Consider the following 13,979-nt stretch of genomic DNA (forward strand, 5'->3'; position numbering starts at 1 on the left):
TATGAGTGTTTCCTATTTACACACATGCAATTTGTGGATTTTACTCTTTTTTTTTTAGGGATCACTTGAGGAATGGTGGCTGTGGCTACATTATCATGACCCCTAGCCTCTGCAACCTAATTCGCAGTTAGCGAAGGTTCTGGTCAGTACTACACTGCAGCTACATGTACTGGCTCCTCTCATCATCATTTTGCATCGTAACTAATGTTGCTAAGTGTATGTCATACATGACCCATTGTAAATTTTATATATTTCACAGAGTTTGGTCTGAGGATGATTTTAAAGACCAAAAGTGGTAACCAGAATGACAGATAAAAACTTATTGTGCTTTGGACTGCTTTTAATTAAATTTTTAAGAATGATCAGTGTGTTCCATAATGATGTCAAAAATTATTAGAAAAATTTAAAGCAGTAGACAAAAATATATGACAGCAGTGCGCCTACAAAACTTTACTCCTAGAGATCAAAATATGCACTGCTGTGAAGAGTGTTGTACAAATATGAAAAGGCAGGTGTTTCATTATATTTAATATATACCCAGTGAGTAAACACGTTCTGAGTGACTCATTAAGAAACTGCACGGTTCTGAAACTGCTCTCAAATTATCATTTTGTACTAATAAGTTTCTCGAAATAAAGATGAATCTTGGGTACAATATTTGTGAAAATTTTTCAGGAACAGAACTTTGGACCAAGTATGAACTGCAATGGTTGTGCGGGTAATGGTACAAAATACAGTGGTCTGTGGTTGACACTGCTTAGTAACGGTTTTTTCTCCCCCCCCCTCCCGCCAAACTGTTGACATGACTTTCAGGACTCTTAATTAATAATATATGTGAGAAAATCCAGTAACAACACGGTGTGAATTCCGAGTCAACTGTAGGTACTGCTATAAATACCTACAATTTACAAAGGGAACATGCCTTGTAAAGCAGTAACAAGGTCAAACCAACCTTCAGGTTGATGACATATTTATTACAGTACATTCTTAAGTGCTTTGCCTCCCCGTTTTTCCAGCTATCACAAAGCTACTACACAGAAAGCTTTACATGAATAATTTTTCAGATATTGCATTGCAACAAAACAGATAATGCAGACAAAGACTGCAAAAATAACAAAATGCTAGTTTGACACGCACAATTTGCACAGAGAGCACAATAACAGCCAAGGAGAAGTCTTCTCTCTCAAGAGTATTATTTCTTTAGTTATGACAACTTCATTTTCCACATTGTTAGTATTTACAATACTACACTATGTATTAGTGAAGACAATTTTTTGTATGAAAGACACGGCTTACATTAGTTTACGAGATCAGTCCTTGCCCCGGACAAGTGAGATCTTGTGTTCTGACCAAACAGGTCAGCGCCAAGTATTCTTTTATTTGTACATCTTAGACTCCATCCTTTCGCCATATTATAAAAGAAAATCATTTTGCCTAGTGGGTTTCAGCTACATAAACGGTTACAGGAAAACCACAAAAACAGTAAACTGGCAGGGTAGCAGCTACGCAATATATAAGCTTCTAACTAAACCAGCAAGTTAAAAAACCACTGGATTATCGTACTTCATAAGTTTTTTTAAAATCCTTAAAGTATTATGAAAACAATAAAATTCAAACCCTTGTCAACAATTTGGCAGATATAAAAAAATCCTATGATCTGATAATCAACAAGGACAAACAGAATCACAAAAACTGAAGTGCAGTTATGCACCCTTCCTTTTTTACCACATGCATAGTTACATTTACACATTCACAATTCGTGTACCTTTGGCTAATTATTCACAGAAATTTCCAAGTCTATTATTACAAAATCATTAATAAATGTCCAGTACTTAAAACCCCTCAACTAGGAATGACATTTTTATTAAACGACATAAAAAACTAAGTAAAAACAAAAGAACAATGCAACACTTTTACAGACACAAGAATAATGCCTAAAACTAATTATCTGTGAAAATTATAAAATTAAGGTCTCCTGAATTTGATCAGTTACAATGACAATAAATTCATTTTTGAGGTCTGATTTCCAAAAGTACATTCTTGTACCTTCAAAAATATGAAAAGGAAAAATGAGACATCAATGTAAAGTCAGTTTCATTTGGAGGTTTTGTCACATCTTTGTCACATAAATTAAAAATGTGGTAAATAAAAAGGCACAGTATCCAGTTTCCAATTCATTTTTGAAGGATGATAACTAAGTTGATAAATTTGAATTTTTTTTTCCTAAAAGCACATTCTGAAAAGCATTGCTTGAGAATAATCGGGCCTTAAGCAGACATAATATCAGAATATGTATGTTAACTAGCTTTCACACAGTGTTTCATTTACTTCATATTTAATTCCACAATGTAAGTAAGATCTTAGGCATATAACAGTATGATTGTAGATAATTTAAAATAACTTTCAATGAATTGATATTTTTTATATTTAAAAGTAAAAAAATTGACAGGTGTGTCAAATTATCATATACTCTCAATCTGAATACTAGTTGCAACAGGAAGACATTACAGTATGTTCTGGGAACATTTGCAGCAGCAAATAGTTACTATCAGCTTACACATTTCTAATGCTGGAGGTACTTCAGCATAACCTTTGTCATGGAATAATATATTCAAACTAATTCATTCCTTAGAAATGGAATGGCTACATCAGTTTAGCTGTTTGTAGAATAGTATCCACTGAGAAGCTATACAGAATTTAAAAATGGGGGAAAGTATTTTAAAATACTCTACATAAACCCTTTCAAGCACTGTTCCAAAATATGAAATCACAATGAGAGTTGAGACATTCTGATAGCTAACACAGCTCACTAACAATATAATGTAAATGGATAGATAAAAAATCTACTCACTAAGCGTCAGCAGGGGAGCCCTGCTGCCATTTGGTGAGTAGATTTTTTATCTGTCCATTTACATTATATAGTCAATAATTGATTATTTTCATTGTTATAACAGCTCACTAAGAGTGTCAAGTACTTACCTAACAAGTATATAACATTGCAATGTCTGCTGAACAGCTGTGAATGATTAGTCAGGGAACTGAAGGCAGGGATAGGAAACAGGAAAGAAATGCTGTTGGTGATAAATTACACGAGTTAGGAAATTACAATTACAGGTCCACTTCAATGGTTTTATCTCTTTCTTTCCTTCTCAAAGGAATAACAGTGCACATAGGTTCATACACACACTGCTTGTGTAGTTCCCTCGAAGAAAGAAGCAACAAAGACATGTATCTCACAAAACTTTGAGACAATTGCATAAATTTACTCTGGCAGCTTCAGCACATGTAAAATTTTTAAATAATACTCTTCTTTCTTGGTATGCTATCATTGTGAGTAATGACAAGTTATCAAGGGCATACTATATGTCTTCTCATCAGCTCACATGTTCAGTGCTTCTATTTCGACTGGAATTAAGTTATTCATTTTAGTGCAATACAAGTTCCTCATAGCACTGGAGCATACCTCATTGTAAGTTTTCAGTTAATCTACACATGCTGTGAAAATAAATTGAGTTCAGTCAATTTCCTTCTGCAAAAATTTTAACAGTGAAAGCCATGTGCAGTCCTGGCCACAGGTCAGCACAGTATTCCAAGAAGTGCCCGATGAAATATGACTTCCATAATTTTTTTCTTTCACTATAAGAATGGCACTGTGAATGCAATTTATTCTCTTGGTTATTACCTCTAACCTGTCTACCAATACTTTTACAACTAAAGATCACACTTATCGTGCAATCAAGTGCCATTTCAAAGAATCTGTACACTTTCTTAGATTATATCTCATTAACAAGATGATATTAAATTTGTAGTAGATGATAATGTTTGTTCCAGTAAGTTGAGTTTTATTGACTAGAAAGAACTGAATCACCAAAATGAAAATAAAGGTAGAAAACAATGGCTTTCCTTAACATGCTTACTGGTTTCCTTATATAATCCTTAGATGGTACCACATCTGCTAGACTTTACTCCTCTTTTGCAAGATGGGAGTTTTGCACATATGACAGTCTTTGTAGTCACCTAATTTGGTTTCAATGTCCAGTGGGCCGAATGATATATTTCTTCCATCACCACCACTACACTAATGCAGTTCATTATTTTTAGCATCTGACAACTGAATGTTTCACAGTGTCAAAATGTACTTCCTGCTAGCTGCAATATTTGTCCTTAGTTCCCTTTAATCTTTCCCAACAATTACGGCTACTGTTTATTACAACATAAATACAATGGTGATAGCTCAAAACCTAGTATCATTTTCTGATTTGTCAATGTGGCTATATGGCAATCATTATTCATATGCAAGTGAGGCTTTCCCTTTTCTTCGTATTTTGATTGTTATATCAAACAGTGATTCCTGATGACTTGTCACATTCACACAAGAAATATACCTATAATCCAATGGTGAATAAATAATGATGTTTCTGGGATGATTATTTTATATATACCATGTTATCATTTCTGGTGGAATATATATATGAGCCTTTTACTAGTCTTCTTAGACAAGTTCCTAGTTTAGAGATTTATACTCCAGTGTTCAACTGATATTAACAGTGGCGGTAATCTTACCTAAAAATAAATGTAGAACGTAGTAGGAACTCCATCATGCATATATTTGTTTGCTGTCCAGCACACTGGATTTGGCGTACTTGAATGTCTCACTGAGCAATACATTACGTTAACCACTTTTACAGAAAGAATAAAAAATTAGTGCAGTTTGCTGAAACGTATTTCAAGTAGGGTCTGTTACAAAATTTACTGGCAGCTTTACATCTCGTCAATTACAAGTTTCTTAATTTACAGTAAACTTTTATTTGTCAGCAAATGAGAATATGATTAATTTTTGTAATTTTTACACCAGGAATAAAATAATTTTGGGTCAGATAAATAAGCACATGTGTCTACAGTAGAGTGCCACATGGACTAATATGTCAAAAGATATACTAACATATTAAGATATCAATTCCTTGTAATTTGAGTTTTGTTTTGTGTGCCAGGACATCCCATCTCCCAACCATATTTTTCCTCCTCCCTGAAGAAAAATGCCATACTTTAAAATCAAGGAGTGCTGTGACTAATTTGTTTATTGTTCTCTTGTAACACTGGAAACTGCACCTCCTGGAGGCAAGTTCTGGTGAAACTCCATTTGACTTATTAGTATGTGACAACACAGGTAACAGTCTGAAGAAGACAGTCTGTAGTTTGTATCTTGATGACTTAATTATGAAATTGATGAGTATTTGCTAAAAGGTGCCACAGTTTTAAAATAGTTACCATCATTTTCATGTATCTTTCAATTTGTTTCATCTTTCCTTCAGTTTCACCTTACCTCTTCTGTGTGCAGTTGTCTTACCTACTAATGTCTTCTTTCATTCCTTAAAACATTACTGTGTTCTCATTTCCTATTCAGTTTTCTTTCTTTACGCCTCCGTTCCACCAATGTTATGAATAAATTCATTCTTTCTGGATCTGTTCATCATTATTTATCTTTTTAAAAAGAATATTACTTTGTAGACTATCACTGATTTAAATTCTTAACTTTCAGGTGTCTTTCTGTCCTCCTCCCCATGTAGATGAACTTATGCAAATAAATTTACAATATTTGCTGAGCAGGACTATAAAGTGCAAAAAATGCTTAATGGCTTACCAATAATAATCTTGTAAAGATTTGCACACATTTGGGAAAAAATGTCCTCGACATTTAATATGTAGGATACAGAGTCATCAGGTCTGATGAAGTAGCTGAGGATATTCCATTCAGTTTCCTTGTTTTCAAGAACCTATTGTTCTATGTAAGTCATTCAGAATATTTATGTTACCTGCAAAGTTTTTGACATCATTTCATTTATTTGATAATTTGTTTAACTGCTGACAAAGATGAAAAGTTTGTTTTTAACTATAACAGCATTCCAGCAAACATCTCTTTTCTTAAAAATATTACTGCTTTATTAAAAATCGAGAGGCTGCTTCAAGGGTAACTTGCATCACACCACACTCACTGTCTCATATGTTATGTCATGACAGAAAATATTGAACAGCATAATGTCCACAGAAAACTGATATAGCCAACCATTCCTTCAACCATTCCTTCATGGGGTGCTTCAAGTTTTTAAATGCACAAGTAAATAAATGCAAATGTACATACTTTATCGAACATCGCTAACTGGTGGAAAGAGACCGCTTACGTTTCCAGCAATCAGGGTGGCGCCTCTTCTGCTCCTGGGCCAGGAGTCGTGCTTCCTCCACAAACTTCTGACGCTCCTCAGCAGGCATGCTACGCCATGCCTCTCCCAAAAGTACACTGATTGCCCTGCAAAGAGAGGGTAAAGATACTTGTACGGAGTCATGTTAAGGTGGCCACCACACATAACTGCAAGCTCGGCTACAGTCTGTTAGACGAGTGATTGGTATTGACAGTTGAGGCAGTGCTGCCGAACTTGTCTTATGGCACTCCATACCTGGTTGCTGCTAGACACATTTTTTTAGCAGAAGAATCAAGTGTCGAAAACATGCACGTCATATTTGTACGTGTGAATTTATTTACAGCTGCTACTTGTAATATATAATTCAAAACAATTGAAAAGAACTACTTAGTATCTAATATCCTGAAATATCATAAAGTCAATTGTCAAACTTCACAATAGAAATGAAGACTGTTTTCACAAACTGTTGGAACATTCACCATTTTTGTTTCCATTGTTAAACATTAACAATATTAATTAGTTTTACAATGAGTGACACAATAATTTATCAGTATATTAACAGTTATAATCTGAAGGTGCTACTCACAATATGATGATAGGTTAATGGTATGCTTGCTCCTTACATTCCTGAGTATGTTGTAGTTATGCCAAAAAGGAAACATAACCTACATTGCTGTCAGATTTAGGACAGTTTTCTTCAGTACTGCTCGAACTATCACTGTTCCCTCTAAGATATATAATTAAATTTACGATGCATGCCTTTGTGTTTGGCTGCCTCTCTGATGACACCTGTGCTGCTGATAACAATTTTTGTCCATGTCTCACTTGTCACTAGATTGACAGCTGCTACAGCGAGATTTTCAGATTTGTGAATTTTTTATTGTTTGCAGCAATATAATTTTTAATTTGTGATAATACCCCTCCAAAGGCATCGAGGTGACAGTGGTATGAAGGAAGCCAAAAAATTTTATGCCCGTGCTTTTTACCAACCTCCTCAATTACGTATATCAGAAATTGTAATTTCTTTCATGCTAGAAATTCGAAAAATTCCACCTTCTTCAAATCTTCTCTGAAATCCACTTTTCATCATTTCTACCACTGAATTATATTATCTTCATTATAGCCAAAGTTGGTGCCTTATCATGAACAAAGGAATGATAAGGCACATTGTCCATAATGATCACTGATGGTGCAGTAGCAACCAGAAAGATCGCGGGAGGCGCACATTGGCACGGCGCGTCACGGACGGTAGTTGCCGCAAGTAGAGTCCCGTCCACCAGAGGGCACGCGAGAATTCGGACGCGACCTCTGCCGGCATAAAAACAACAACAACTCCGGCAGCACGGGCCGTGCCCAGTCAGTTAACATCGGGCATGCCTAGGACAGTCCCGGTCTACGCTAAGTGAAGTGCGACGTAAACGTGAACAGTGTTACTACACAATTGGCGACGAGTAGGGTCGTTCTTTCGCGTGTTGTGTCGTTGTTCCGGTTTCACAGCTTCTCCACGGCATGGAGGATTTGGTGCGGGTTTTGGCTGAGCAGCAGACGGAGCTCATGGCCAACATGAAACAAGTGCTTCCGGCGTTGCTCTACACGCCATCTGCTCCAGCGCCGTTCCCTCCTCCCTTTCCCCCGTATGACGAGACGGCGGAGGATTGGGACGCATATGAACATTGCCTTCAGCAGCATTTCCAGGCGTTTCATGTTGCCGATGCGGAGGTATGTCATGCTCTCTTCTTGTCTTGGATATCTCCCTCGCTGTATCAAGTTTTGCGGCAGCTAGCGCCATTGCAGGAACCCTCGTCCTTGTCTTTTGACGCATTGTGTTCATTGCTGTCTTCATATTATCGCCGCTGCACGCATGTTGTGGCAGCTAGGGTCGAGTTCTATCAATGCAAGAAACAGGCCCATCAGTCTTACCGGGTGTGAGCCGCTACCCTGCACGGTCTCAGTCGCAAGTGTCATTTTGTCACGGAGCAGTCGCGAGAGTCGTATGCCCACGTTATGGTACGCGACGTCATTGTTTGTTCGGCCCCTGATAGGGAGGTCCAGCAACGGGCCCTGCAGTTAGAAGACCCTTCCCTCGAGGAAGTCCTGTCCATTGCTCAATCGTATGAAGTCTCTCACGCAGCAGGTCAACAGCTGGAAGCGTGGTGCGACGTCGCGGTGGTTCAGGGCAGCACGGCTGCGTCCACTGTGTCTGGGGTGGACGACGTGCGAGCGGTACAATCCAGCCGTTACGCCCGCTCCCACATGGCGCGTAAACAGAATTCTGCCCGCCGGCCCCTGTTGCCGTCTTGTGCGTTGTGCTATATACATCATGATCGGTCAGAGTGCCCCCAGCGTTGGGCCGTTTGTCGCAAATGTAATAAAAAAGGTCACATTGCTAAAGTTTGCTGCTCAGCCTCAAAAGAATCGAAGGAAGCAGGTACAGAGGACATGGACGTTGACATTCAGGAAGTTTCATCGGGCCAGGCTCCCAACGCATCGGCACGCAAACTCTTTATCGAGGTGTCGGTTCGGTCACGCCGGTTACAACTGCAAGTAGATACGGGCGCGGCAGTTTCGTTGCTGAATGCACAAACTTATTCCGACCTTGGATCGCCCCCGTTGGCGCCAGTTTACCAGCGTCTACGCGGTTATGGTAAACAGTTCATTCCCCTACTGGGTCAATTCACTACCGACGTGACTTACAAATCAGTCACTCGGCCTATTACTTTTATTGTTGTCAGTGATGCGAGCTCCGCTAACCTTTTTGGCCTGGATGCCTTTCAAGCTTTCGGTTTTTCTGTCGCTGACACCATACAGTTGGTCTCCGAAGACGTTCCCTATCAATCATTGGAATCTTTGATCTCAGACTTTCCAGATATTTTTGAGGAGGGCCTGGGGCGTGTTTCAGATTTTGAAGCTCACTTAACGTTGAAGGCGTCGGCTCGCCCGCGTTTTCTACGCGTGAGGCAGATCCCCTTGGCTCTCCGCCCTCAGGTAAAGGAAGAGCTAGACCGGCTGACAGCCCTAGGGGTCGTCCTTCCCATTTCTTCCAGTGAGTCGGCTTCACCCCTTGTTATTGTAAGGAAGCCCTCGGGAAAATTACGTCTTTGTGGCGATTTCAAGGCCACCATTAATTCCCAATTGGTGGTGGACACCTATCCTTTGCCTTGTGCTGATGAATTGTTCTCCGCCGTGGCGGGAGGCCAATATTTTTCGAAAATCGATCTGTCGGAGGCTTATCATCAGATACCACTTGATGAGGACTCCAAACGGCTGGCGGTCGTCAAAACCCCGTTTGGCCTTTACCAATACCAGCGGTTGGCCTTTGGAATATCCAGTGCCCTGGCGATATTCCAGCGTTATCTTGAGCATGTCACGTTGACAATCCCTCATTGTATTAATTACCTGGATGACATAATTGTCACAAGCCGCAGCACAAAGGATCACTTGCACAACCTTCGCACCCTCTTTCTCAAATTCAGGTCTGTGGGCTTGCGTTGCAACCTGCATAAGTCAACCTTCTTCTAACCGTCCACTGAGTATGTGGGCTACACCATCTCTCGGCACGGCATCCAGCCACTAGGAAGTTTGGTCCAAGGTATCGTCGACCTTCCTCGGCCCACTTCGCTGAAAGAGTTACAAGCTTTTTTAGGCAAGATAGCCTATTACCACCGCTTCATTCCCAGGGCTTCCACTATAGCCCGCCCCCTGTACTGCCTTCTGCGCAAGGGTGTTCCTTTTGATTGGTCGCCTGCATGCGAGCGAGCGTTCACCTCGTTGTAGGGCCTCCTCACGTCAGCCCCTTGTTTGGCTACTTTCGATCCCCATAAGCCGTTGGTCCTGGCTACAGGTATGGGGTGGGGGCAGTCCTGGCCCATCGCAACGCAGATGGCTCCGAGCAACCACTGGCGTTGCGTCTAAAACGCTTAGTCCCACGCAGGCCCATTACTCCCAGGTGGAAAAAGAGGCTTTGGCCATTGTCTACGCTGTTTCACCCTTTCTTGTATGGCACGAAGTTTCAGTTAATCACTGACCATAAGCCGTTAATATTGTTATTTGGCCCCGCCTCACAGATTCCGGATAGGGCGGCCCACAGACTACAGTGCTGGGCCTTGTTCCTCTCTAAGTACCATTATGACATTCATTTTCGCCCTACAGGACAGCATGCCAATGCCGACGCTCTTTCCCGTCTTCCGGTGGGCCCGGATCCTACGTTCGATCGAGAGGAGATTATGTGTTTTCATTTGGATGTGGCGTCCCACCAAGCGGTTGATGGCTTCCCGATCACTAGTTCTCGAGTCGCCAGGGAAACGGCAGCTGACCCGGTTCTCCGGCAAGTAGTTCGCCTCATTCAGCAGGCGTGGTCATCCCGCCCTTCTACAAGACCACCTCTCGGTCTTGGAAGGAGTTCTCCTTCTGGCTACCGATGATACAGCTCCTCGCGTGGTTGTTTCTGCAAGTTTACGAAGGGAGGTCCTCACGTTATTACATGCGGGGCACTGGGGTGTTTCCCGTACTAAAACCTTGGCTTGCATACATGTGTACTGGCCCGGTATTGACAGAGAAATTGAGCACTTGGTGGCCGCCTGTTCCCAGTGTGCGAGCCAACAGGCATCTCCCAGGGCAGCGTTCCCTTCATGGCCGCCGGCAACCCAAGCATGGGAATGTGTTCACATCGATTTTGCGGGCCAGTTTCTCAATGGCTTTTGGCTCATTGTCATTGATTTTTATTCCCGATTCCCATATGTGGTTCGCTGCTCCTCAACCACTTCAGAAGTTGCAATCCAGGCACTAGCAAAAATCTTTTCTGTGGAAGGTCTGCCAATCACCCTGGTCTTGGCCAATGGACCGCAGTTTATTTCACAGACCTTCCAGGATTTTTGTAGGCACTTCGGTATTCGGCACGTTTGCTCTCCCCCCTTCCATCCACAATCGAATGGGGAAGCCGAGCGCATGGTGCGCACATTTAAGACGCAGATGAAAAGTATGTGCACGAATTTCCTGCGGGAGAAGCATTGACGTTTTTCTTGACGGCATACCGGACCACACCAATGGGAGAACGCAGCCCCGCAGAGCTCCTCCATGGGCGTCAACCTAGGACTCTGCTGCACCTCCTCCGGCCTAGTCCTCGCCAGTCTTCGCAAAACGGAGTACCTGGCTTTCCACTGGGTATGTCGGTCTGGGCCCGTGGGTTTGGTCGCAATCCACGTTGGATACCGGCGGTGGTCCTGCGCCGAAATGGCCGCCGGCTCTATACCTTGCAGGCGGGGTACCGGGTGGTACGTCGTCACCAAAATCAGCTACGTCCACGTTCGGGCACTCACCCTCCGACCTCTCGGACACCGGCTTCCCCATTGCTGGCACCTGTGTTGGTTTCGCAGGGGACGTTACCTCCTCTCCCCACTGTGACTCTGCCGCACTGCGATGGTTCTTAGCCTTGGCAGCCTCCAGTAGCTCCAGCACCGGCATCGCCATCGTTCGAGATGCCCCAGCGAGAGCCGGCCCCCCTAGCAGGCCCGGTTTATCAGGAGGCTGGTTCACCTGTGGTCGTCCCTTCCCCATCGTCCCCGCCACTGGGTCTTGCCCCTCCCGAGGTGGAACAGGATCCGGAGTTCGACAGCTTGTCGCCCGTTCTGTCCCGGGCTCCGGTTGTGGGACAACGGGGGCCTCTTCGTGTGGGTCACTTCCAGCCGTATTCGAAGGTTCCGGCTCGAGGGTTGGCAGATCCCCTCAACTCTGGCCCTCCAATGGATGTGGAGGTCATCGCTCCTGCCCGAAGCTCTACCTTCCGATGCAGTGGATCACAGTGGCTTCACCCCCCGAAGGAGGAGGAGTGCAGTAGCCACCAGAAAGATCGCGGGAGGCACACATTGGCATGGCGCGTCACGGACGGTAGTTGCCGCAAGTAGAGTCCCATCCACCAGAGGGCACGCGAGAATTCGGACGCGACTTCTGCCGGCATAACAACAACAACAACAACTCCGGCAGCACGGGCCGTGCCCAGTCAGTTAACATCGAGCATGCCTAGGACAGGCCCGGTCTACGCTAAGTGAAGTGCGACGTAAACGTGAACAGTGTTACTACAGATGGATTTGTTAGATTTGTCGTAATTTATGTTTTGACCCACATCCGAAAATCCACACAGTTCATCTGTGATAATCATGTGTCTTTTCTGAATGAAACATTAACAAGCAGCTTGGCACAAAACTGTCCGCTGTAACTGCATGTAAAACATTAATATTTCCTCCTTTTCCAACAGGTGCTGCCATGGTTCTCTGGGGCATTCCCTCACTCTATATAATGAATGGCTGGTATTAACTCAAATTTTGTCTATCCTCACTATATTTTCAAATCTCACACCCATGAGACTGTCCAGAAATCTGCACCACCATGCAACTACATCTGTCCTTTGCATTGATATTTTGCATATGTTAAACACTGAATACCTGAAGCCTATGTCTTTCCGCACTGTAGGTAATGAAATATTTTCTTCCATTATGACTCATCACCACCCAGCCCAAACCACTATGGACAGAAACTTGAAATTTGCAGAGGGTGTTGAGCTTACACTGAATAATTGTCATTTAAGAAGGGATTTTCAAAATTACACTATTAAGGGGATGAAAAATGTCACTATTAAGGTAGTTTTAAAGTTAACCCTACAAAAATTGATATCTGGTTTCTCGGTCAGAAATAAAGAAATACATGTTCCAGCATTTTTATTTTATTTTATTTTTAAACTTAATCCCTAGGGGGTGAAACAATGGGTGAAATCGTTTTTGATAATAAATCATCATTAAAGAACTACCAAAGTAGTTTTAAAGCTACACCTATGAACACTGGTATTTTGCTTCTTGGTTACAAATAAAAGAATAAGTTTCCAGAATGAGATTTTCACTCTGCAGCGGAGTGTGCGCTGATATGAAACTTCCTGGCAGATTAAAACTGTGTGCCTGACCGAGACACGAACTCGGGACCTTTGCCATTCGCGGGCAAGTGCTCTACCATCTGAGCTACCGAAGCACGACTCACGCCCGGTCCTCACAGCTTTACTTCTGCCAGTATCTCGTCTCCTACCTTCCAAACTTTACAGAAGCTCTCCTGCGAACCTTGCAGAACTAGCACTCCTGAAAGAAAGGATATTGCGGAGACATGGCTTAGCCACAGCCTGGGGGATGTTTCCAGAATGAGATTTTCACTCTGCAGCGGAGTGTGCGCTGATATGAAACTTCTTGTAAAGTTTGGAAGGTAGGAGACGAGATACTGGCAGAAGTAAAGCTGTGAGGACCGGGCGTGAGTCGTGCTTCGGTAGCTCAGATGGTAGAGCACTTGCCCGCGAAAGGCAAAGGTCCCGAGTTCGAGTCTCGGTCGGGCACACAGTTTTAATCTGCCAGGAAGTTTCAAAAGAATAAGTATTTCAGTGTTTTTGAAAATTCAAACCTGAAGGAGTGAACTAGGGAATGAAATGTTTCATGAAAAAATTTCATTATGAAAGCATTTTTAAAGCTAAATCTTTGAAAACTTGTATTTGGCTTCTCAATCAGATATGGAAAAATACATGTTTCACTGTATTTGGAAATCAAACCCTTAAGGGAGTGAAATAAGGCCACACTGATTCACTGACTCATCATCACTCAGCTCAAACTGCTAAGGATAGAAACTTGAAATTTCCTGAGGATGTTGATATTATACTATAGGCATGTCTAAAAAGAAATTGTTTGAAATTCCACTCCTAAGGGGTTGAAATAGTGGATTAAAGCCTTTTTGAAAATATGTTGCTATTAAGACAAT

At 42.2% G+C, this 13,979-nt stretch overlaps 1 protein-coding gene across 3 annotated transcripts in view; it reads right to left on the minus strand.

Moving 5' to 3' along the window:
- Positions 1-13,979, minus strand: part of LOC126092457 (HMG box-containing protein 1-like) — a 77,629-nt gene that overhangs the window by 12,969 nt on the left and 50,681 nt on the right. For 2 of the 3 annotated variants that reach the window (XM_049908059.1, XM_049908058.1), the window contains exon 7: positions 819-6,304. In XM_049908059.1, the coding sequence (XP_049764016.1) occupies positions 6,154-6,304 (151 nt within the window). In that variant the 3' untranslated portion in view covers positions 819-6,153. Of the gene's footprint in view, positions 1-818; positions 6,305-13,979 lie in introns of those variants that run through there. The other variant, XR_007521335.1, reaches the window with a different exon arrangement.

Source organism: Schistocerca cancellata, chromosome 7 (genome assembly GCF_023864275.1).
Source record: "Schistocerca cancellata isolate TAMUIC-IGC-003103 chromosome 7, iqSchCanc2.1, whole genome shotgun sequence".
NCBI lineage: Eukaryota > Metazoa > Arthropoda > Insecta > Orthoptera > Acrididae > Schistocerca > Schistocerca cancellata.